Raw genomic sequence first — 23258 nt, forward strand, 5'->3', positions numbered from 1 at the left:
GATCCCACATATGAGGGCCAGTGACACTGCCCTCTACAGCTAAGATGCTGAACAACAGAGCAATGATAATACCAACATGGGCCAGTGAAGCGATGTCCTCCACAACTAGACTGAAGAACAAAAGGACAGCAACTTGCCTGTTCCCCTTCCCCCAGTTCCCCAGCGCTGTACCCATCCCCCCAATTCCCCAATAAAAATCTTAAAAAAAAGTATAGCCTTTTAGGCTGCTGGTTCGACTCTTGCATCGGATGGTGGCTACACCCACTTGCAACTAAGATTGAACACAGCACCTTGAGCTGAGCGGCTGTGAGTTGCCGATGGGCAGCCGGATGGCGACTGGACTTGGAAGCTGAGCTTGCTGCGCCCTCATGTGGGATCCGAACTGGGGCCCTGCTGCTCAGAGCTGGCATCCCAAGCCAGCTCTAAAGCAACATGCCACTCGGTCGGCCCCCATTTTAATCATTTTTAAATGAAGAATTTGGAGTTTCTTTTTGAAGTGATGTAAGTTCTAAAATTGACTGAAGTGATGGTTGCATATATCTGTGAATATATTAAAAGCCTTTGAATTGTACACATTAAAATGGGTGAGTTTTATGGTATGTAAATTACATTTCAATAAAGCTGTTATAAAAGAATATAGCTGTTTTTAACACCTATTGATTAAAATCAAGGAGCTGACAGATAGATAACCAGAGAACATTTTGGAAAAATAAATTCATATTCAAGCAGGACTTACATGGATAGAACCTCTTCACCCTTCACAATAAGTGGTGCAAATTCCCATGAACCAATGCACTAGTAATTGACATTGGAATGTTATTAGCTGTTCCCAGAACCCCCTTAATAAAGTCTTTCTTAAGCAACTCTATTGAGGTATTAATTTATATATATATATGTGTGTGTGTGTGTGTGTGTGTATATATATACATATATATATATGTGTATGTATGTGTATATGCTGTCTTTTTAAACAAGTTTTTTGAAGTATAAATTACATATAGTAAGTTCCCCAATTTTAAGGGTACATTTTATTGATTTTTAGTAAATATGAGTTTTGCAGCCATCACCATAATCTAATTTTAGAACATTTTATCTTTGGGAATTCATTAAAGTCTGAACTGAATATGAGTTCTTCCACAGATGATTTGAGATAGTTCTGACCCTTTTAAATGAACTCATTTTAAATATTTTCAGCTATTCTCTTGTGCCTTTTTAACATATATTATCCCTTTTTTAAACACATAATGAGAGTTTGGCGCTTCTTCCCCTAAGAGTTAACTATTATGTTTCTGTTATATTTTTATTACTGTTTTCAGGATTTCTACAAGTTGTAAATAATAATTGTGATAGCATTTTAGCAGTCTTATCTTACTCCTGATTAGTTGTTGTTTACAATAGGCCTGATTTATCATATTGAGGAATTATGTTTCTAATTTGGGGTTTTTAAGAGTTTGACATTCCCTGTAATTGAATACATTTACAGTAGGGATCTTCTGTATTTTCACCCTTTTTTGAATATATTACTATTATAATTATATTCCTCCTTTCACTTTTTAAAAAATGTGGTAAATTATTAAGTTTTCCTAGTATCAAAATCTTTTGCAGTTGTGATTATAGTATATTTTATCCAAATGAAAGTTTCCTTTAATGCCCTGTAATTGGTTTTTAAATTTTATTTAGAATTCTCTTGTCTATATTTAAAAATGAAATCGGTACCTAACTTTCTATTTTGTGCTGTTTGTGAAATTTTAGTTATTGGGTTATAGTGGCTTCATAAATTTAATGGCATAGCTTTCTTGTTTCTCTTATGTCCTGGAAAGTTTCCCTGGTGAAACTATTTTCCACTTAAGATTATTTTAAAGATAATTTATTGGTATTCTTTTCAGTCTGCCACCATTGCTTGTTTTACTCACATTTTCTTCTTTAGATCAGTTTTGATAATTCACTCTTTCCTAAAAAATTGCCCATTTCATTGAGATTTCAAAAGTTATTACCATAGACTTGTATATACTAGTCTTATTTTGTCTCTGTTTATAGTATTATTTAAATTTCTATATTTTCCTCTCAACTACATTATTCAAAGATAAGCCTGCTTTCTTTTTTTTTTCTTCCTTTCCAAAGTACCAGCTCCTGGATAATTTTATATATAGTTATTATTTTTTTTAATGTTCTTTAAAAACAGTGTTGATGTCCTTTTTGACATGGGAGCTTATAAATGCTTTTATTCTCAGAGAAATGATTGCCCAGATTTACAATGGTTCTTTGTTTTTTTAGGCACGAGACGTGCGTACCAATGAAGTGGTGGCTATCAAGAAAATGTCTTATAGTGGAAAGCAGTCTACTGAGGTAGGTGTAAAACATATATATATGTATGTATATGTATATATATATTCATTCTTCCTGGTATTTTAGAGAAAGACATAGTATTTTTAATTGGGGATAGGTGGACATTTTTTCAAAAAAGGATAACATACGTAAAGAAAAGTGTACAAATATTAAGTGTCTATCTCAGTGAAATCTTTCATATACTGAATGCACCTATTTAACTTATATCTAGAGCCATAAACGGGGCATTACTGGCATCCCAAGAGCCTCCCAACTTGTGCCCCCTGCTTTTAATTTTTTTTAATTTTTTTTTTTTATTGTTAGTTTCAGGTGTACAGAACAATGCAATAGTTATCTTTTTTACCCTCACAAAGTAACAACCCTCCTCCCCCCATGTATTGCCCTCCCACCCCCGATATCATGCTTATCTATTACAGTTCCATTGATTCCAATCCCCCTCTCTATTCCATGTCCCGAGACTAAATGTATATATAATTATAGTTGACATACAATCTTATTCAACATCATTTTCAGAAATACAGTGCGGTGGTCAGGCCTCTTCACCGACTATGAAGTGGTCTCCCCAACAGGACATGAGTCCATCTGCTTTTAATTTTTTAAATTGTGGTTTAGATGATCAGTTTCTAAGATAGTAAACTAGAATAAGATATGTATTTGACAGTAAATATAGTGGATATAATTTTTTAATGGTTTAGAGATTGTTTAAGCACTGTTTTAAACAAAATTTAAACAATAGGCAGTATATGTCTAGTCTGAAAAACAGGCAGTGTGTGATATTCTGAAAAACCAAAATATAAAATTATTGATATGTTGAGTATACTTTAGTTTGCTAATATTCTGATTAGTTCTTTTGAGATTATATTTATTCTTATTAATTGCATGAATTTATTTTATAAAATGTAGTCAACTTTCTAAATCTAGGATCTGTCAATCTTTAATTTTTAAAAAAAAAATTTTAATTATTTTTAATTGTGGTAAAATATACAATACAAAATTTACCATCCAAACCATTTTTAAGTGTACAGTTTAGTAGCATTAAAGACATTCACACTGCTATATAGCCATCACCACCATTTATCTCCAGAAATCTTGTCATCTTGCAAAACTGAAATTCTGTCCCCATTAAACAATAACTCCCCATTCCCTCCTCCCCCCAGCCCCTGGAAATTACCATTCTACTTTCTGTCTCTATGAATTCTACTATAGGTTAACTCATGTAAGTGAAATAATGCAGTATTTGCCCTTTTGTGATTGGCATATTTCACTTAATGTTCTCAAAGCTCATTCATGTTTTAAGTATGTGTCAGAATTTCCTTTTCAATAATGAATAATATTCGTGTGTGTGTATATAAATTATCCATCTATACATTCATCTGTAGATGGACACTTGGGTTCCTTCACCCCTTGGTTATTGTGAATAATGCTGCTGTGAACATGGGTATACAAATATTTCTTTGAATCCCTCCTTTCAGTACTTTCGGTTTTATGCCCAGAGGTTGAATTACTAAATCAGTCTTTAATTTCAAGTTTACTCTAATTTTATTCACCATTCTATAGTACAACTTTAGAACTAGCTTTCACAGGCAGACTTGTGCTATGTTGGAATCTGGTTAGTCACACCTAGTACAAAAAGTTTCATTTAGGGCATTATCTTGTCACTTCTAATATTAGTGTTCTTCATGAAAGCTATTTTACATTGAAGAATACAGGTTTTTGTTTTTTTTTTGTTTTGAGTTTGCCTCCTAGAGCATTCAAATTTGAAATGTGAAGCCCATGAAACATTTTCTGAATTTAGCATCTTATACATTATACGTTTTATATAAAACACGGTGAACCTATTTTGCTGTATTTTGTTGAAGGCTTGCGAAATAACATAGGTATATGATCATAAATTATAGTAGTAAACATTTCTTAAAGTTTTCTATTATGCTGATTTTCCTGCCTTTAGAAATATGGCCCAATTTAGTGGTAAAATTTGAAAAAACTAAAACAAGAACAAAAAACAGATTCCTGCTTTGCATCTCATACCTACTAAGGCTATATAGACCCAAGGACCTATACTTTTAAGAGTTCCCTGGTTCCTTCTTAAGAGTATGTTTAGAGGGCCGGCCGAGTGGCACGTTGGTTAAGAGTTGGCTCGGGAAGGCAGCTCTGAGCAGCAGGGCCCTGGTGCGGATCCCACATGAGGGCCAGTGACGCTGCGCCCTCTACAGCTAAGATGGTGAAAACAGCTCAATCTGGAGCTGGGCTGCGGTTGAGTCGCCGGCCATGGCATAGGCTGCAGCCCCTGCTGCAGTGGGCTGCTGTACGCTACCATGAGTGGCTGGCAGCCAGCCTGAGCGGCCGGCAGCCATCATGAGCTGCCGTCCAATGGCCGGTGAGCGACTGCCTCAGCCGGAAAGAGCGCAATGATAACACCAACATGGGCCAGTGAATTGATGTCCTCCACAACTAAACTGAAGAACAAAAAGGACAGCAGCTTGTCTGTTCCCCTTCCTCAGTTCCCCAGCGCTGTTCCCCTCCCCCAATTCCCCAATAAAATCTTAAAAAAAAAAAAAAAGTATGTTTCGAATATGGCCTAAGTATATTGTTTATGGCCAATGCTTTATCTGTGTGGCCTGGTAGGTGTCAGTGAGGAGTGCTCTTAGTAAAATATATAAGAAAATGTTTTCAAGCTACTTGGTTTTTTCTATGAACTTGCCTATGTAATAACTAATTGTTCACTATCATTCTAGAAAGTGTGCATTTACAAATTTATGCCTTAGTAATTACTTCGAGTTTAAAAAACAAGCAAAACATTAACATGCGGTAGAAGATATAGGCCCAAAAACAATATGTGAACTTTATGATATATAAGTTATATGTCAGTAAAGCTGCAAATATGAAAGGAAGTTGAATTTTGAAGAAGAATCACTAAATGTGGTATACCATTTTCACCAACATGTGTGGTGTGTGGTTGTAAAAAAATTTTTTTTTTTTTTTTTTTTAAGCTGAGCCATCCTGCTACCTGTTGGCAGCTCAGCGGCTGCTCAGCTTGGGCTGGGAATCAAACCGCTGTTGCTCAGAGCTCAAACTCTTGAGCTAGCTCTTAACCAACTGATCCACTTGGCCGGCCCTGTAAAATTTTAATAAGACTAATTGATGATAAATTTTATGAAATTAAAATTTGCCCTACCTTGAATGAAATAATTTTTTAAATTATGTGAGTTGTAAACTATATGAATGTAATTTCTTTTAAATTTATTATTTTGACATTTAATCTAAATATTACAAATAAAAGTTGTATGTTCTCATTAAGCGTTAATCTAGTAATTACTTTTTTTCTTATATAAATTTCTAAGGAAAAGCAGCTGTTCATAATTCTTTCCGTTTTTCCCCTACAGAAATGGCAGGATATTATTAAGGAAGTTAAGTTTCTACAAAGAATAAAACATCCCAATAGTATAGAATACAAAGGCTGCTATTTACGTGAGCACACAGCATGGGTACGTATTTACTCTCCCCTTGCTATAATTTAGTTGGTTTTGGCATAGAATTAATTAATTTAAGAATGTCTCAAAATGGTGGTGTGAAGCATGCAAAAACACCTTGAAATGTTATTTCATACTAAGAAAGGAGGAGCAGCTTTTCCTAGAATTCCTAGGCAATAAGAGATAATAGAACTTTTTCAAGTTTACTATAGAGATTTAGCTGACCTTTATGTGCATGATAAAATGTTCTCTGACATTTTTTAGTCATTTGTCAAACTACTAAATGGTTTCGCAAACATTGTGAAAACACTTCTATTACTTGAGGATGAAAGTTATTTTATCTTTTTGACATAAATGTAGTGTAAGCTATTTAACCGCAAAGTTCTTGGTGAAGTCTTGGTGAATCATGGTGAAATTTGAACTGATTATGATTCCTTGGCTGAATTATACTAAAGGTAGAAAATTGACACACTTTATTACAAGAAGTGGAGATTAATTTTGCCCTGGTGTTACCACTAAGGTGACAATGTACTAATCCTACAACAAATACTATTAGCACAATAACTGTATCTTTTAAGAGAAAGGCTAAATTTTCTTTAAACAGGAATGATCCCTTATTTTGAATAATTAATAAGCCACAGCTAATTATCATTTTAGAATACCAAACTTAGATTTGGATTTGTAATGTTTGGTGCATTTTTATAGTTTGATTTTGTTGGTGGTGGTTGTGGTGGTACTTCTAAACTTGAAGCTGTGGTTAAAGAAAAAGCAGTGACATTGGGCTGATTACTTCTGTCTCTCAAATTTCTCCTCTATAAAACAAAGAAATAATAAGGCCTACCTACCTCATATGGTAGTTGTGAGGATTAAATTAATTAATACATATAAAATTCCTGGCACATAGGAGGTGCTTTGTATTTGCTTGAAATGAAACATTTAAACTGTAACCTAAGCTTTGTACATATTTTCAGAGGGCAGTTTTCTGCTTACTAACAATTGTATTGCTACCCTAGATTAATAGTAACAATATTTATATTCCTTTATAATTTTTGTTAGTAATTACATATGAAATACATATCTTGTACAAGCGATTACATGTTGCTTTATAAAAGATTAGTATATCATTGGCTTTATATGTATTTTAACAAATTGCTAAGTACATAAATATTTATTTTTTTAAGGTAAATGATAACTAGAGTGTGCTTTACATCAAACTATCTTCTTGATCTCCTTGGTGAATTTATTTTATCTCAAATAGAATCTTTGCAATAATATAGTTTAATGCTTTTATATTTTTCTTCCCATATAGCTTGTAATGGAATATTGTTTAGGATCTGCTTCAGATTTACTGGAAGGTAGGTTTGCTTTAGTTATTAAGGAAAAAAAGTATTAGCAAAATAAAATGAGAATTCAGTAAGAGATTTCTTAAATAACATAAAAACTTTCCAAAAGAGTAAAAACCTTAGCCTTTTCTAGATTCTCAGCATGGTATGCACTATCTTCATTAAATGTTATGTAGTAGCATAAAATAGGTTGAATTTTCCCTTATTATGACTTAAGCATTTTTCTGCATTCTTTTGTCATTCAGCTTGATCTATTTCTTCTGTTCAGAATGAAGATATGTGAGAATAAAGGGAGAACTTCTCTTTTGTTACTTTTATTTTTATAATCATCAAATAATTGTTATATGTTGTTATTGTACCTCACAGGAAAATTGGCTGTGACCTATACAGCTAGGCACAACTGTACACTAGTTATCATGTTCAATAGCCTTGTTTTATCTTGGGAAGCAAATCCATTCTTGCTAAATGTTAGTGTTTAAAATTGCCCCATATATTAGATTTGTATATTTATTTTTTGAAATATAAATGTTCTATGTATTAATTATTTTCAAATAAATTCTTATTTTAAGTTCACAAAAAGCCATTACAAGAAGTGGAAATAGCAGCAATTACACATGGTGCTCTCCAGGGATTAGCCTACTTACATTCTCATACCATGATCCATAGGTAAGCATTTTGATAATTATCATATATTAACAAGCAAAGAGCTTGTTGCATTTATCAACACTGAAACTCATTAACCTCAAATTTTCATTGGCTATAGTGAAAGAAAAGCATTTCAGAATCTTAGAAACTCATATTTTTTAGATTGTCCATGCCTTAACAAGAACATATTAGTATAGCTGATCTCTGTGTTTTGGATAATTTTTATCTCTGTCTACATATGCTGCTGAGCTTTCTGAAGTATGTGCATTTTATAGATTTGGGGTAGAAATTTAATTCTAGAATTATTTAATTTGCAAAATGGAAAGGACATTAGGGATATGTAGTCTTTATTTTGCAGATGAAGATACTGATGCCCCCAACTTGTGACTGATTCCCTAAAGTGCACAAAACCAGATAGATGAAACTAAAACTAAACCTAGATCTTTTGTCTTCCTGATAACTGATAATGCCATATTAGTTCCACTGATTCCATGACATGGGCATATAAAAGCTACTTAAAACTATTCATACTTTTCAGAATTAATCCTTGATAATCCTTGATAATGAATAGAAACTTGAAGCTGATACCATTTTATGATGCATTTTTAGCATTAGCACTGGTTTTGCCTGTTTTAGAAGGAAACTAACATTTTTCGATTATATACGTGAACAGGCAATACATATTAAAACTATATAGTAGGGTTAGTATGAGTTAATGGATTATCTTCTTTTAGGAGGGGATAGTAAGGTCCAAGAGAAATCCACTTGCTAGTAATAAGTAAGTGAATGGAAGAGTTGGAATCAGAACCTAAGGTCTTCTCAACTTCAAAGTGTATCTCCAATTTTAAAAAACAAATGGAAGGAAAATATATTTGGAATTATCTATTATCATACTACAGTAAGAATTGACAAGTGCTTAGAAATAGTCTTTTTTTGAAAGGTTAAGTATATTATGGTACCCATTAGACATACAATCTTATTATATAAATACCAGTAATTTTCTTAGTTTGTGTAGATAGTACGTTTGCTGATTTAGAAAAATAAGCTTGAAAGTAAATTTGGGATCATTGATATTACATTATCATATATATCAATTTTCATATTAAGTTATGAGAATTATGCTAAGCTTTAGAAATGATAATAATCCTTTTTTAAAAATTGGGGGCATATTTGCGACAAGAGGGTATTATGCTAAGTGAAATAAGTCATGCAGAGAAAGAAAAATGCCATATGGTTTCACTTATATGTGGAATCTAAACAAAACAGAAAACAAAAATAGATTCATAGAAACAGAGACCAAAGGGATGATTACTAGAAGGGAGGGGATGCAGATGGGTGAAAAGGAGAAGGGGAATATAGTCAATAATGTTGTGATAAGTTTGCACAGTGACAGATGATTACTAGAATTAGTGGGGGTGATCACATTATAAGGTATAAAAATGTTGAATCACTATATTTTACATCTGAAACTAATATAACTAATATAAGATTGTATACCAACTATACTTAAATTTTTTAAAAACTTAAATTTTTAATGAAAAACATTGGAGGCATAAGTTTCTTTTTTTACATTAAGTGGGGTACTCAGAAATCTTACAATTATGAAGCGGTCAGCTAAATTAAATTCTATTTTTAAAACCATTATTTGTACCAGTAAACAGGAACTAAAATATAGACTGTATGTTCCAATTACCTGATTTTCTATCTTTTGTTTTTACTGCTGTTTTGTCTTCTCTTTTAGAAAATTATTCCTGTATATTTATATGAATTCTGTATTTTTTGTTTTCTAATTTGGATCTTAATTCTTATTATCTTAATTAAGAGATTATTCTAGAACTTAATTTTTTTTATTTCTCCTTCTCTATGTTATGAATTTTTGATTTTTATCATTTTGAACACAGTCTAATGAAGGAAAAAGAAATAATTTTTTGTGTTCCTTAAACCCAGAGATATCAAAGCAGGAAATATTCTTCTGACAGAACCAGGTCAAGTGAAACTTGCTGACTTTGGATCTGCTTCCATGGCATCTCCTGCCAATTCTTTTGTGGGAACACCATATTGGTAAGAATAGTCCTATCTGGTATTGATCCTCATAATTGAGATACGCAGCATGTGGTTGTACTTTTTTCAGATGTCTTATCTTTTTCCTGGAAATATAATGCTATTTTGGACATTTTAACTTTAAGCATTATAGTTAATTTCAAATATAGATTTGGAGTGCTGCCTTTACATCTCCTATTTTTTCATTTGACCCCCTATATTTTCTTTCCTATTATTATCTGTATCATATATTGGGTGTGGAACTGAAAAAAGTTCAATAAAAATTGAAGTGGGGGGGGAAGACAGAAATGCTAAACGGAAATCTGTTTTCTCTAGGTTTATATTTACTGTATATAAGTGATCTTCAGACTAAGAGTACTTCAAGACTGGTAGCTAATTTGGAGTTTTTTGTTTTGTTTTTAAAATATTGAGAATTTCAAGTACATATCGTTCACAAGAGTATAACGAAGCCTCACATACCATTCACTCATCCCAACATTATCTCATGGCCAGTCTGCCCTGTGTATTCACTCCTCTCCCCTTCTTCTCCACCCGCTAAGTTATTTTGCAACAAATTCTAGACATCATCTAATTTTAACCATAGGTAATTCAATATTAATGTCAGCAAGTTTGAAGGGAATAATTTTCCAGATCTTCAAGTTCTATCCATGATGTGTTCTCTTTCTCTATGTATGCTGAGAGTGGTGTCTTAGGTCCACTACTTTTTTTTCCCCCCCCCGCTTACCTTTCAAATCTCCTTTCTCCTGCTTTATAAAAAGAAAGGCTTGTTACTCATCCTGAATATTACAGTGATGCACTGCTCTGGGATGTAAATGCCTCAAAGCCACACCACAGGGACAATTTCAGAATATACAGCATCTGTGAGAAATATTGAAGAGTCAGGATACAAACTCGTGGTAAGGCCTTGTGCCTTTCCAGTCATCTCCCTTCCCTTCCTTTTACTCCTTGCTTTTTCTTTCTCCCCAATTATCTTCCCTCCCTTCTTTTTTTCTAGTGTAGAATTCATAACTGAGATGGTTGTCATGGGTACACATTAACATGTTATTTGTATTGAAAAATGAAGTCAGACTTTTTCTGGCAGAAATGATTCTGATTTGACTGACTGATATGACCACGAAGACTGGTTTTTTTAGTTGTTACACGGCAGTGTATTGTATTTGATAAATTGAATGAGCTAATTCTGCAGCTTCAAGTTTTAAATCTCTTTAAAGCACAGATACAATATACTATATGTATGTGTATGCTGTGTATTATATACTTGCAACTATTAAATTTATAAAACTTAGATATCAACTCAAAAATGTGCAAGGGGATACATATTTTTTAATAAATTCATTGGGGGTAAATGAATTAAAAAAATTTGAAGACCACTGATCTAGAAGACCACACATTTTTTTATGTGGACCCTAGTTTAGGTAGATTTCCCTTCCTCTATAAAAAAAGGGTTCTGTGGGCAAATAACATTTCTTAATGGCTCCCCTCTTTAGAAATTAATGATTAATACTAGATATTAAGAAGATCCTGGTTTTACAATAAACAAAACTACTAGTTTAATTTTGTTTAACTTAGTAATTTCCCAAACTTACTTTAACATCTTAACGAACACATTGGAAACACCCTGTTATTGACAATTTAAAGTTTACTTTATCTATATTTGTTAATTTGTATATAGTGTATTTGGAGCACAGGAACTAGACACATATTTATGTCTTTACATGCTTGCACGAATGGACTCATGCACACACACAGTGGGTACCTGGTGACAACCTTATTGAAGCAGTCAGCAACTGTTTTAAGTCTCTATCTGTGCTTAATACCAAACGCAAATGAATTGTAAGGTTAAAGTACCATCAAGTACCATCTTCTAGTTGAAGATGATATTATTGTTTCATTTTATAACCAAGACACCTGTAAGTTTGCTAATTGTCTGATTGTTTTAGTTGTGAGCTGCCCTAACCATTTTTATCAGAGACACTATTCTTATTTGAAAGAAAAACTGACAAACTATGATTATTCAGTTGGTTATTGTGGCAGGTATTTTGTGAAATAAATGGAGTGAGCTTTTCACTTCAAGGACAATAACTGCCGGTATTTAGTGCCAATGATAGAATTCGATCTTTCTAGCAAAACTGAGACTTTCGTAATGAGATCCTGCGACCAAAATGTTTGAAAACCACCGGCCTAAAGGATATACAATATTAGATCTGCAAACTTGAACACATGCAGAATACAACCCTGCTCTGGGGCATCCTTCCTTTAGGATGCTGTTATATGATCATGACAGATGGTGAGAATGAGTCTCACAGTATCTATGCAATGGTAAATATTTCCTTGCAACCTATATTGCATTCATTTCCCATTATAAAAATTCTTATGTCCAGATATATTGTCTGCAATTCACATAGGTGTTCTCCATGTAGATGGTCATTATATTTTTAATAAATAGTATGTGTGTGTGTGTGTGTGTGTATATATATATATATATATTTTTTTTTTTACTTGAATTTAATGACATTTTATGTTTTAGGATGGCCCCAGAAGTAATTTTAGCCATGGATGAAGGACAGTATGATGGCAAAGTAGATGTATGGTCTCTTGGAATAACATGTATTGAATTAGGTAAGCATTCTTTTTTACTACTATGTAGTAAGTTTTGATCAATATTTTACCCCAGTTTCTGTGTCAAATTAATAGGTTTTCATTTTTTATGTCAGTTACTAAGAGGACCAATAAATTTATTAAAGTTTTCACTGTGGTGATCTGGTTTTTTGTTTTTTTTTTGTCATTTTTTAATATATATATAGGTTAGATATATTATATTTACTCTGTTAAATTAAGTCTAAAATAATTTCCCACTGTAGTATTAAGTTTGACATATCTATGTCTAACATTAATGAGTACTTGTTAAACACCTAGACTATGTCTGTAATGACTAGATTTACCATCTATAGAAGGTCTGTAAAGCATTCATGAATTACTTACCCCTACCTAGTAAATTTATGACCTTGCATTAGGTATGAGAATTACATGTCAGGCTGCATACCATATTGTAGCAGTTTGATTTTATGCACACATTTTATTTTGTTGCCCATAAATGGAACTATACTTGAGGCAGTGGGCCATCATTACTTTACTAACATTCCCGCTGTAAATGAGCCAGGTGGGTAATTGAATTGTCACTGTAATTAAAAATGATGGCTATCTTCTTGCTCTTGATTCCCTCAAGCTTTCCCACCATCAGCCCAATATCCCTTCCTTTTTTTCCTTCTTATAAGACTATTCCATTAAATTTTATTTAAGGGTGGGAAATATTGGGAACACTTATTGGAATCATTTTAGTAGTGACCAAGGATTGAAAACAACATGTTAAAAGTAAAATTTATGTGTAACTTTGATAAATCATTATCAACGTGGGTTTGTCAGTAGTTTTCTAAAACAATCAAAGTAAAGCTTGCTTATTATTACACAGTAGATGAATATTATAATTTCCATTATAACCAGACTGTTTCTTGCATTTAGTATTTCCCAAAATAATCTTTGAATATTTTTGCTTTTGTTGGAATTTCTACATCATTAACTATTCCCTTCATGCTTTATTTCATATTTAACATTTGACATCAGTTAGCAGAGGTTTGGAGATTATCATAATTTCATTCTCTTCCGATCTATCGGTCTCAATTAGAGGTTTATAAAATGTTTCTTCCATTTCAAAGTATGTTTAAGTGTCTTAACTCTATTCTTTTACCCTCAATTCTTCTTACTGGTAGATCCTAATTAATTTCTTAAGAAACCTGGATATAAATGTAGAGAAGCTGGTTAATGTACTTTGCCAATGGGGTATTTTTACATACTGGGCCCCTTGGTGATAGTAAAATTGCATTAATGGTCCTGCTAGATATCATTGATATATTTTAATATTTACTCGATTAGAAAGTATTAGTTGGCTAATTGTACCACTCAGAAAAAAAATATGTCTGAACTATGCAGTTTTTGTGAAATGCCTTATTTTTCTAGGCTTTCTAGCTTTATATTATAGTTCATAAAATGGAATTCCTTCACAGTGAGAGTTTTTACACTTATAACAAAGCAACTTCAGAAGATATGACTGCCTTTATATCATTTTAAATGAGTAACACAGTAGAGTTTTGGCATACATTTGTCATTTTCAACTTTTTAAATAGTCTGTCATAATCACTTTTTAAGATTTTACTTACACATGTTTTGAATTATGAAGTGCTAAGTCAGGAACTATATTTTAAGACTGATTCCGGTTTCAGGGGAAAGGTTTGGAGTAGCACAGGCCAATAAAACTTTCTGCAGTGACAGAAATGTTCTATATCTGTATAGCTTTTGAGGGCTTGAAATGTAGTTAATGCAATTGAGGAACTAAATTTTAAATTTTATTTTATTTAAATAAGTTTGCATTTAAATAGTCACATGTGGCTAGTGGATACCCTGTTAGACAATACAGGTCTAGAGGCAAGATTTTCAATGCAAATTAGATTTGCAGTCTTTTGGGCAATATATCTGTTACATGTTTTTTTAAATAGTTAGAGATAATGAATTAAAGCAAATTATTTCCTTATAGGTAAGAAAACAAACAAATCAATTGTACTATCCTTGGTTTTGATAAATATAGATCTAAATAAATATGACTCACTCATACTTTTGTTATCATAAAGATCGAAATAATTTGTTTATGTATTAACGACCAAGAAATCTTAAAAGTGGAGGACTTTTCATAGATGAGTTTGTATGTTTGTTTGCAATAAATCTGATGAAAAAGATCTCTAATTTGTTATTCTTAAGGCTATATGCATGATTGTACAATCATCTTTATAAAAATAAAATTTACTATTTTTTTCTGATTATAAAACTATGTTAAGGGTATTAAATTTCAGAAATATATAAAGGAATAAAAATAAAATAAATGAAAACAACTATAAAAACAGTAACTTGTTAATGAATACATGGATAAAAAGATGTAAACTGTGACGACAAAAACAGGGAGGGTGGGGAGTAACATGCAGAGCTTTAAAATTCATTTGACTTTAGTTATCAACTTAAAATAGACTATTATAGATATAAGTTGTTTTATGTAAGGCCCATGATAACCACAAAGCAAAAACCTATAGCTGATACACAAAAGAGAAAGATAAAGGAATGTAAGTATACCACTACAGAAAATGAAATCATAAAAGAAACAGCTGGAGAAGATGGGAACAAAGGAATTAGAAAACAGCCAGAAAACAATGAACAGAATAGCAGTAAGTATATTATCTATCAATAATTTAATTGTAAATGGACTAAATTCTCCATTCAAAAGACATAGAGTGTCTATGGGAGCATTTTCTCAATCCGTTGAGACTTTGCTTCCTGGCAGTTGTCATCAGTTTGGCTCAAATAAACTCCTTTAAATTTAAAGAAAAAAAAAAAAGACATAGAGTGTCTAAATGGATTTAAAATACAAGGCCTACAAGAGATCCACTTCAGATATAAGGGCACACACAGACTGAAAGTGAAGGGATAGAAAAAAATACTCCATGCAAATGTAAACCAAAAGAAAGCTGGGGTAGCTATATTTATATCAAACAGACTTTAAAAAAAAGACCGTAATAAGAGACAAAGAAGAGCATTACATAATGATAGAAGCAATCAATCCAACAAGAGAATATAAATTTGTAAATATTTATGCATCCAATAGGAGCACCTAAATATATAAAACAATATTTACAGACCTAAAAGGAGAAATAGCAATTTAATAATAATAGTAAGGAACTTGAATACCCTACTTCCATCAATCAATAGGTCATCAAGACAAAATCAGTATGGAGAAATTGCCCTTAAATGACACTTAGCCTGACTGACTTAACAGACATGCAGAATATACCAGCCAAAAGCAACAAAATACACATTCTTCTCAAACACATGTGGAACATTCTCCAGGATAGACCATATGTTAGACTGTAAAACAAGTCAACAAATCTAAGAAGATTGAAATCATATCAAACATCTTTTCCAACCACAATGGTACAAACCTCGATATCAATTACAAGAAGAAAACTGGAAATTCACAAATATATGAAGATTAAACAACGTGCTACTGGGAAAGGAGGATCCAGGAGGAATGGGGGTGGAGGCCATGGTTGGGGCAGTGGAATTGCGGGGGTGGGGTCCCCGATTCAGGAGTCTAAATGGGGGTGGTAGGGGGTCTGTCCAGGTTTCTGAAGCCTGGTGGGAGCCGATCCTGACCCCTGGAGCAGAGGGGAGCAAGGTACCTCCCTGGTTGGCGGCCGGAAGTGTCCGTCCTCTCTTACCTTGGTCTCGCTTGTTCGCCTCGCCCTTGTCCACCGTCACTGAGAAAATGCAAAACTCCAGAGAAGGGCAGATAGAACCCTGGACGGTCGGAGCACCTAGGACATAGGTACACGGCTTCAGCCTCTCCCGCAGTTCTGGGCACCTGGTCTTCCCCCTACCTCAATGGAGGGGGATCACTCAGCCCAAGGTTGATGCAACGAGTTTCCGCGTACAGCCGCTTCTAGCGGCGCTAGCCAACTGGGGGAAATTGACCAGGGACGGACACTTCCTGTGGGGGGAGGGGTTGGACAGCCACAGCCCAGCCCGGAGCTACGGGGGCCAGGTGGCAAGATCTGGGGTCGGGAGTGGTGTCTGGGGACAGCAGGGCGAATTATGAAGCCCCTCATCTCCAATGCCACGAGGAGTAGGGGCCTGTGAGGGCCTCAGGAAAGTGGAGACTTTGTGGGGGAGGGACGGGGTGGGGCCGACCCGATGGAGACGCGCAGGGTCAAGACTTCCTGTCACGGGACAGTGCAGCCGGGTTCAGTGGGCGGTGCTGAGTGGGAGGCAATGGCCCGGATCTGAGGACCTTCAGGTCAGGTTACAGAATCTGCCATTGCCGCCGCACTGGTAGCCAGTGAGGTTGGAAAGGGAGGCATGGGACCTCGAGCCCCTGGATGTGCAAAGTCCTGACTAAATGAGCCCCAAGGGGTCCCTCAAATGTGAGGAAGGGAACTGGCCTCGGAGGAGTAGCAGGAGAGGGGACTCCCTCTGTGGGAAGAGAACTGGGGCAAACTAAAACTGTGCTACTGAACAACCCACCAGTGGGTCAAAGAAGAAAGTAAAAGAGAAAAAAAGTCTCAAGACAAATGAAAATGGAAATACAATGTCCAAAACATGTGGGATGCAGCAAAAGCAGTTCTAAGAGGGAAGTTCATAGTGATAAATGCCTACATGAAGAAATTAGAAAGATCCCAAATAACCTAATTCTATACCTTAAGGAACTAGAAAAAGAACTAAGCCCATAGTTAGAAGGATGGAAATAAATATCAGAGTGGAAATAAATGAAATGCAGAATAAGTCAATAGAAAAGAACAGTGAAACTAAGAGCTAGTTTGTTTGAAAAACATAAAACAGACAAAGCTAGACTCACCAAGAAATAAAATAAGGACTCAAATATAATCAGAAATGAAAGGAAACATTACCACTGATACCACAGAAATACATGGGATCATAAGAGACTACACTTGACCTTTGAACAACGTGAGGGTTAGAGGTGCCAACCCCCGCGTATTCAAAAATCCAGGTATAGCTTTTGATTTCCCAAAAACTTAATTACTAATAGCCTACTGCTGACTAGAAGCCTTACCAATAATATAAACAGTCAATACATATTTTGTATGTTATATATGTTATATACTGTATTCTTATGATAAAGTAAACTAGAGAAAAAATGTTAATGAAATCATAAGGAAGAGAAAATATATTTACAGTACTGTATCAATACCTTAAGTTTATGTCATCTGTTTACAAGGTGAATCATCTGTCAGTACCTACATCAGTACTGTCTAATATGATACAAAACATTATAGATGTTATACACGTTACTAATATTAGACATCAAAAATTTATAAATAATGTGAAAAAGAAAGGCGTATTTATTTACAAGTTTAATGATTCATGCATCAGTAACAGAATAAGCAGTATAATTGATTTATGGTAGCCTAGTGTAATTGATATGATTGCTTCACAGTAGTAAGAAAATCTCCAGAAAAAAATGTCCATATATTTATTGAAAAAAGTCCATGTATAAGTGGAACCACACAGTTCAAACTCATGTTGTTCAAGGGTCAATTATACTATGAACAATTATACCCCAGCAAATTGGATTGCCTAGAAGAAATGGATACATTTTTGGAAACATCCAACTTACCGAGACTGAATCATGAAGAAATTGAAAATCTGAACAGAATGATTACCAATAAGGAGATTGAATCAGTAATTAAAAAACCTCTCAACAAACAAAAGTCCAGGACCAGATAGCTTCACTGGTGAACTCTACCAAACATTTAATGACTTAATATCAATTCTTCTCAAACTCTTCAAAAAACAGAAGAGGGAACACTTCCAAATTCATTTTACAAAGCCAGCATTACCCTGATACCAAAACCATACAAGGACACTACAAGAAAAGAAAATTACAGGCCAATATCCCTGGTGAACATAGATGCAAAAATCCTCAACTAATGTTAGCAAACTGAATTCAGCAATACATTAAAAAGATCATTCAACATGATCAAGTGGGATTTATTCGGGATTCAAGGATAGTTCAATATCTGCAAATCAATGTCACAATGAAAGGTAAAAATATTATAATCATCTCAATAGATGCAGAACAATCATCTGACAAAATTCAACATCCATTTATGATAACACTTGCAACAAACTGGGCATTGAGGGAATGTACCTAAACATAATAAAAGCCATTACACAACAAGCCCACGGCTAACATCTTACTCGATGGTGAAAAGCTAAAAGCTTTTCCTCTAAGATCAGGAACAAGACAAGGATGCTCACTCTTGCCACTTTTATTCAACATGATATTGGAAGTCCTAGCCAGAGAAGTTAGGCAAAGTAAAGAAATAAAAGGCATCCAAAATCAGAAAGGAAGAAGTAAAACTGTCACTATTTGCAGACAACATAATATTATATATAGAAAATTCTAACGACTCTACCAACAAATTGTTAGAACAATTTGTATTCAGTAAAGTTACAGGATACAAAATCAATATACAAAACAATTGCATTTCTAAATTATCTAAAAAATTATCAGAAAGAGAAATTAGGAGGAAAATCCCATTTATAATCACATCAAAAAGAATTAAATAGCTAGGGATAAATTTAACCAAGGAGGTGAAAGACCTATGCACTGAAAACTATTTAAGACATTGATGAAAGAAATTGAAGAAGACACAAATAAATGGAAAGATATTCTGTGCTCATTACAGAAACTAATGTTGTTAAAATGTCCATATTACCCAAAGCAATCTACAGATTCAGTGCCATCCCTATCAAAATTCCAATAGCATTTTTCACAGAAATAGAATAAACCATTCTAAAATTTGTATGGAACCACAAAACATCCTGAATAGACAGAGCAATCCCGAGAAGGAAGTACAAAGCTAGAGGCGTCGTGCTTCCTGATTTAAAACTATATTTGAAACCTGTAGTAATGAAATGAGTGTGGTATTGGCATAAAAACAGACATATAGATCAATTGAATGGAATATACAGCCCAGAAATAAATTCAACAAATATATGGTCAATTAATTTATGACAAAGGAGCTAATAATATACAATGAGGATAGAACAGTCTTTTTAATAAATGGTGGTGGGAAAACTGGACAGCCACATGCAAAAGAATGAAACTGGACCAGTATCTTACACCATACACAAAAATCAACTCAGAATTTAATTTTACAGAAGCAATCCACATTTATAGATACATTTGAGAGACGTACAAGATAATAGGAATAGTGTCTCTAACTTAAAAATAATAAATTTAGTTTAAATCATATTAGTATAGTAATAGCTTATAAGAGTTTGAGATAGAGAGTGTCAGTTGAGTTCACCAAAGTCCACATTTTAGGTTTCGTAAATCTATGATTTTTAGCTGAGTTCACTGTTCTTGGACAAAATTGAGAGATGTTAAATTTTATAGTAAATGACAAAATCAAAGGCATATTCTGGATTAATATATTGATGGTACACCATTTAAAAATGGTACAACATTAAAAGATTAAAATACTTTAATAAATAATCATAGAAACAAGTTATTTCATTCATTTAGAATTTCATCAGTAACTCTGTCCCCTTCCCGAACTATTTAGCTGGTGAGCCATGGTAGCCCAGATGGAGTGTCAGTCGCGTGATTAGAGGAGGGAGTTCCCACAGACCAATAGCCTGGTATGTGGCAACAGAATATAATGAGGGTATCCATGCAGGTGGGCAGTCAAGTTTTGAGATTCAGAACCCTAGTGGGATGACTAAGGCATTTTACACATAGAGATGGCTCAGCATGGGGTACAACAGGGACAGTGTCCTATTGTATAGGGTCAGTCTTAAAGAGAACGTCCATTTTGAGGTTGATCCTGACACTGTGGCAGTGCCTCATCAAAAAGAAGAGGTCTTCCCCCATAAGTACTGATGAGGAGGGCCTCACTGCAGTTTGAGTTAGGTATCAGAAACTAGATGAAGACATTAACAGTGCAGAGTGACTTGTCATGGGGTTTCAAAACTTCAGCAGAGAAAGGGAGAACTCAGAAGAGAGGGTGGTAGCAAAAATGGGAGACTGGTTACATACAGGGGGAAGTTTATTAAATCAAATGCATTAAGGATAATGAGAGCAGGGTTTTTCATTGTCAGAGAAAGGTGTTGCAAATAATGGAAAGAGAAAGCTAGAATAAATACTATTGTATTGGATGGGATTTGAGATATTGTAGCGAATGTGATTATTTTCAATAAACAAGTATAGATGTTTAATGTGCATGTATGTGTATAAATATATGGTGTTCATGTATGTGTTCCCTAACTCTATTGAGAGGATTTAAGAGCAGTGAAACCTCAGTAATAGTGAGCACACCTATTGCCACACCTCTTGGGAGAAATGGTTGATCCAGTGTCTGAAGTAGGGAAAGTACCAGATAAGCCTGGAACATCTTAGTGTGCTGGAAAGCAAGGAGGTGGTCAAGGAATAATGGGACCGTGTCAAAAAGACAGAAGCCAGCATCAAAACCTTCTCACTGCTCAAATATGAGGCAATTTGAACATCAAAATAAATGATAGTAGCAGACTATAGGTATTTTTGGAGGGGTGCAGGGGTCTAGAAATATCGACTTATTTCTAGGTAAAAAAAGAATTAGCAAATGTTTGCTATAAGTTCATTTCACTGGTTTTCTCCCTTCACCCAAAGGACTTTTTCCCAGGCTTCCAAAAGCAGGCCTTGCAATTTAAGTGTGGTCACCAGGTGGTGGAAGTGTGCCATGAACATGGAGTCTAACTGATGACAGGAGAAACTGAGTTCACCTTGCATGGAGTCACCTTAAAACCAGGGAGAGTTATGACTTCCTTTCCTTTTAGCCACATTCAACCTGGAGTTCATCAAAAGATGTTTGCTTTTCTAATAATTCCTGGCTTAAAGGTCTATGTTGCAACCCAGGGCGTGCTTGCTGTCCACCTCTGGGAAAGTAAAGAGTATTTACTCTCCTGTATTGAGAAAGTAATACCTCAGAACCCTCCTTTTTCAATCAGCTCATCTCTGTCATCTGCCGCTTTATATTTTCCTTTCCCCCTCTTTTTATAGTAGAGGAGAGCAGCCCTTATCCTCTCATTATATTCTTAGGAAGGAATGCATACTCTGCTCCTGCAAGCCTCAAGCCTTTATTTATAGAGCTAGGCAAAAGGGGCCAACCTCTTGGAAGTGATGGGGCCTCCTACTTGTTCAGGCACGAGGTGATGGGGCCTCTCTAGGGTGGTGATGGAGACAGGACAGGTCGAACATTTCCTCCCGTTTTCATTACTGTATCTGACAAGTTGAACAGTATCTTCATGGGAACCACTCTACTTGGTCTCTCTGTATTCTTCACTGATTTCCCTTCTCCAAGTACAATAGATGCTCATTATTCACCGTAGGTTGTTCTGTAAAGTTGCCGTGGATACTGAACCATTGTACCTATAGGATTAAGGCCAGAGTTTTAGTCTTCCACATCTGAATGCCATGTCCCGCCATTCCTCTCACCAGACTGTCGTTCTCATCTGGGAGACCAAGCGGGAGAGTAGCTGGAGAGCCTTGCCCCGTATCATGGATGATTCTCCTGCACCTGCCTTTGTCAGAGTCTAGTTTATTAAATAAAATAGAAATCTACAAGTCCATACAATAAATAAAAGAATAAAATGAAGAGGAAAGTTTTATGAAAAACAGGTTAGTTATATAGCTTCAAAGTACCTTTTCACAAAGTAATTAATTACAAAGGAAAAAGATTTTACCATGAAGAAGCCTGGCAGACACAGCCTTAAGTGATCAAAGTGAACATCAATGACAAGACCATTCGAAATCATGCACTGCCTTATAGAATACAATGAGAAAAATACAACATTTACTTCTGTGATATTCCTGCCAAAAATGTATAAACCAAATTTAATCATAAGATGAACCCATATTGAGGAACATTCAAGAGTCTTGTATCTTCAAAATTGTCAACGTCATGACTTCAACTTTCACTTTAAAAGACTAGAGAAAGAAAAGCAAATGCAACCCAAAAGAAACAGAAGAAAGAGAATTTTAAAAACTAAAGCAAAAATCAATTAAATAGAAAGCAAAAACAATAGAGAAAATCAGTGAAGTAAAAAACTAGTTCTTTGAGGAAATCAATAAAATTGATAAACCTCTAGCCAGATTGATCAGGACAAAAAAGAAAATACTAATTACCAATATCAGGAATGAGAGGTGTCATCACTACAGATTTTAAAGATATTAAAAGGATTATACGGACATATTATGAACAATTTCATGTTAATTTAACTTATATAAAATGAACAGTTTTCTTGAAGGGTGCAAATGACTAAAGCTCTTGCTACAAAGGACATTATTTGACATTTGATTGAAACTTGAATGGGGTTTGAGGATTAGATGATAGTCATTTATCAGTATTAATGCCTGATTTAGTGGATGTATTATGGTTCTTTAGTAGAATGTTCTTGTTTATAGGAATTAAACACTACTAAAGTATTTAGGAAGGTGGGGCATCAGGTCTATTTTACTCTATTTTCTTGAAAACATTCTTTGAACTCTACTTGTAATTTTTTTGCTAAGTTTGAGATTATTTAAAAAATAACAGGACCGGCAGAGTGGCGCGATGGTTAAGAACTGGCTTGGTACACCAGAGGGTCCCCGTTTGGATCCCACATATGAGGGCCAGTGACACTGCCCTCCACAGCTAAGATGTTGAACAACAGCTCAACCTGGAGCTGGGCTGCCATGAGTCGCCGGCGACGGCATAGGCTGCAGCCCCTGTGGCAGGGGGTTGCCATGGGCTAC

The 23258-nt window shown here is 34.5% G+C and overlaps 1 protein-coding gene across 1 annotated transcript in view; it reads left to right on the top strand.

The window, feature by feature from the left end:
- TAOK1 (TAO kinase 1) overlaps nucleotides 1-23258 on the top strand; it is a 145733-nt gene that overhangs the window by 68340 nt on the left and 54135 nt on the right. The window contains exons 3-8 of the mRNA XM_019650396.1: nucleotides 2275-2346; nucleotides 5730-5831; nucleotides 7126-7171; nucleotides 7729-7825; nucleotides 9752-9865; nucleotides 12393-12484. Of these exons, the coding sequence (XP_019505941.1) occupies nucleotides 2275-2346; nucleotides 5730-5831; nucleotides 7126-7171; nucleotides 7729-7825; nucleotides 9752-9865; nucleotides 12393-12484 (523 nt within the window). The remainder of the gene's footprint in view (nucleotides 1-2274; nucleotides 2347-5729; nucleotides 5832-7125; nucleotides 7172-7728; nucleotides 7826-9751; nucleotides 9866-12392; nucleotides 12485-23258) is intronic.

The sequence above is a fragment of the Hipposideros armiger genome, unplaced genomic scaffold, assembly GCF_001890085.2.
Source record: "Hipposideros armiger isolate ML-2016 unplaced genomic scaffold, ASM189008v1 scaffold_141, whole genome shotgun sequence".
Lineage (NCBI taxonomy): Eukaryota > Metazoa > Chordata > Mammalia > Chiroptera > Hipposideridae > Hipposideros > Hipposideros armiger.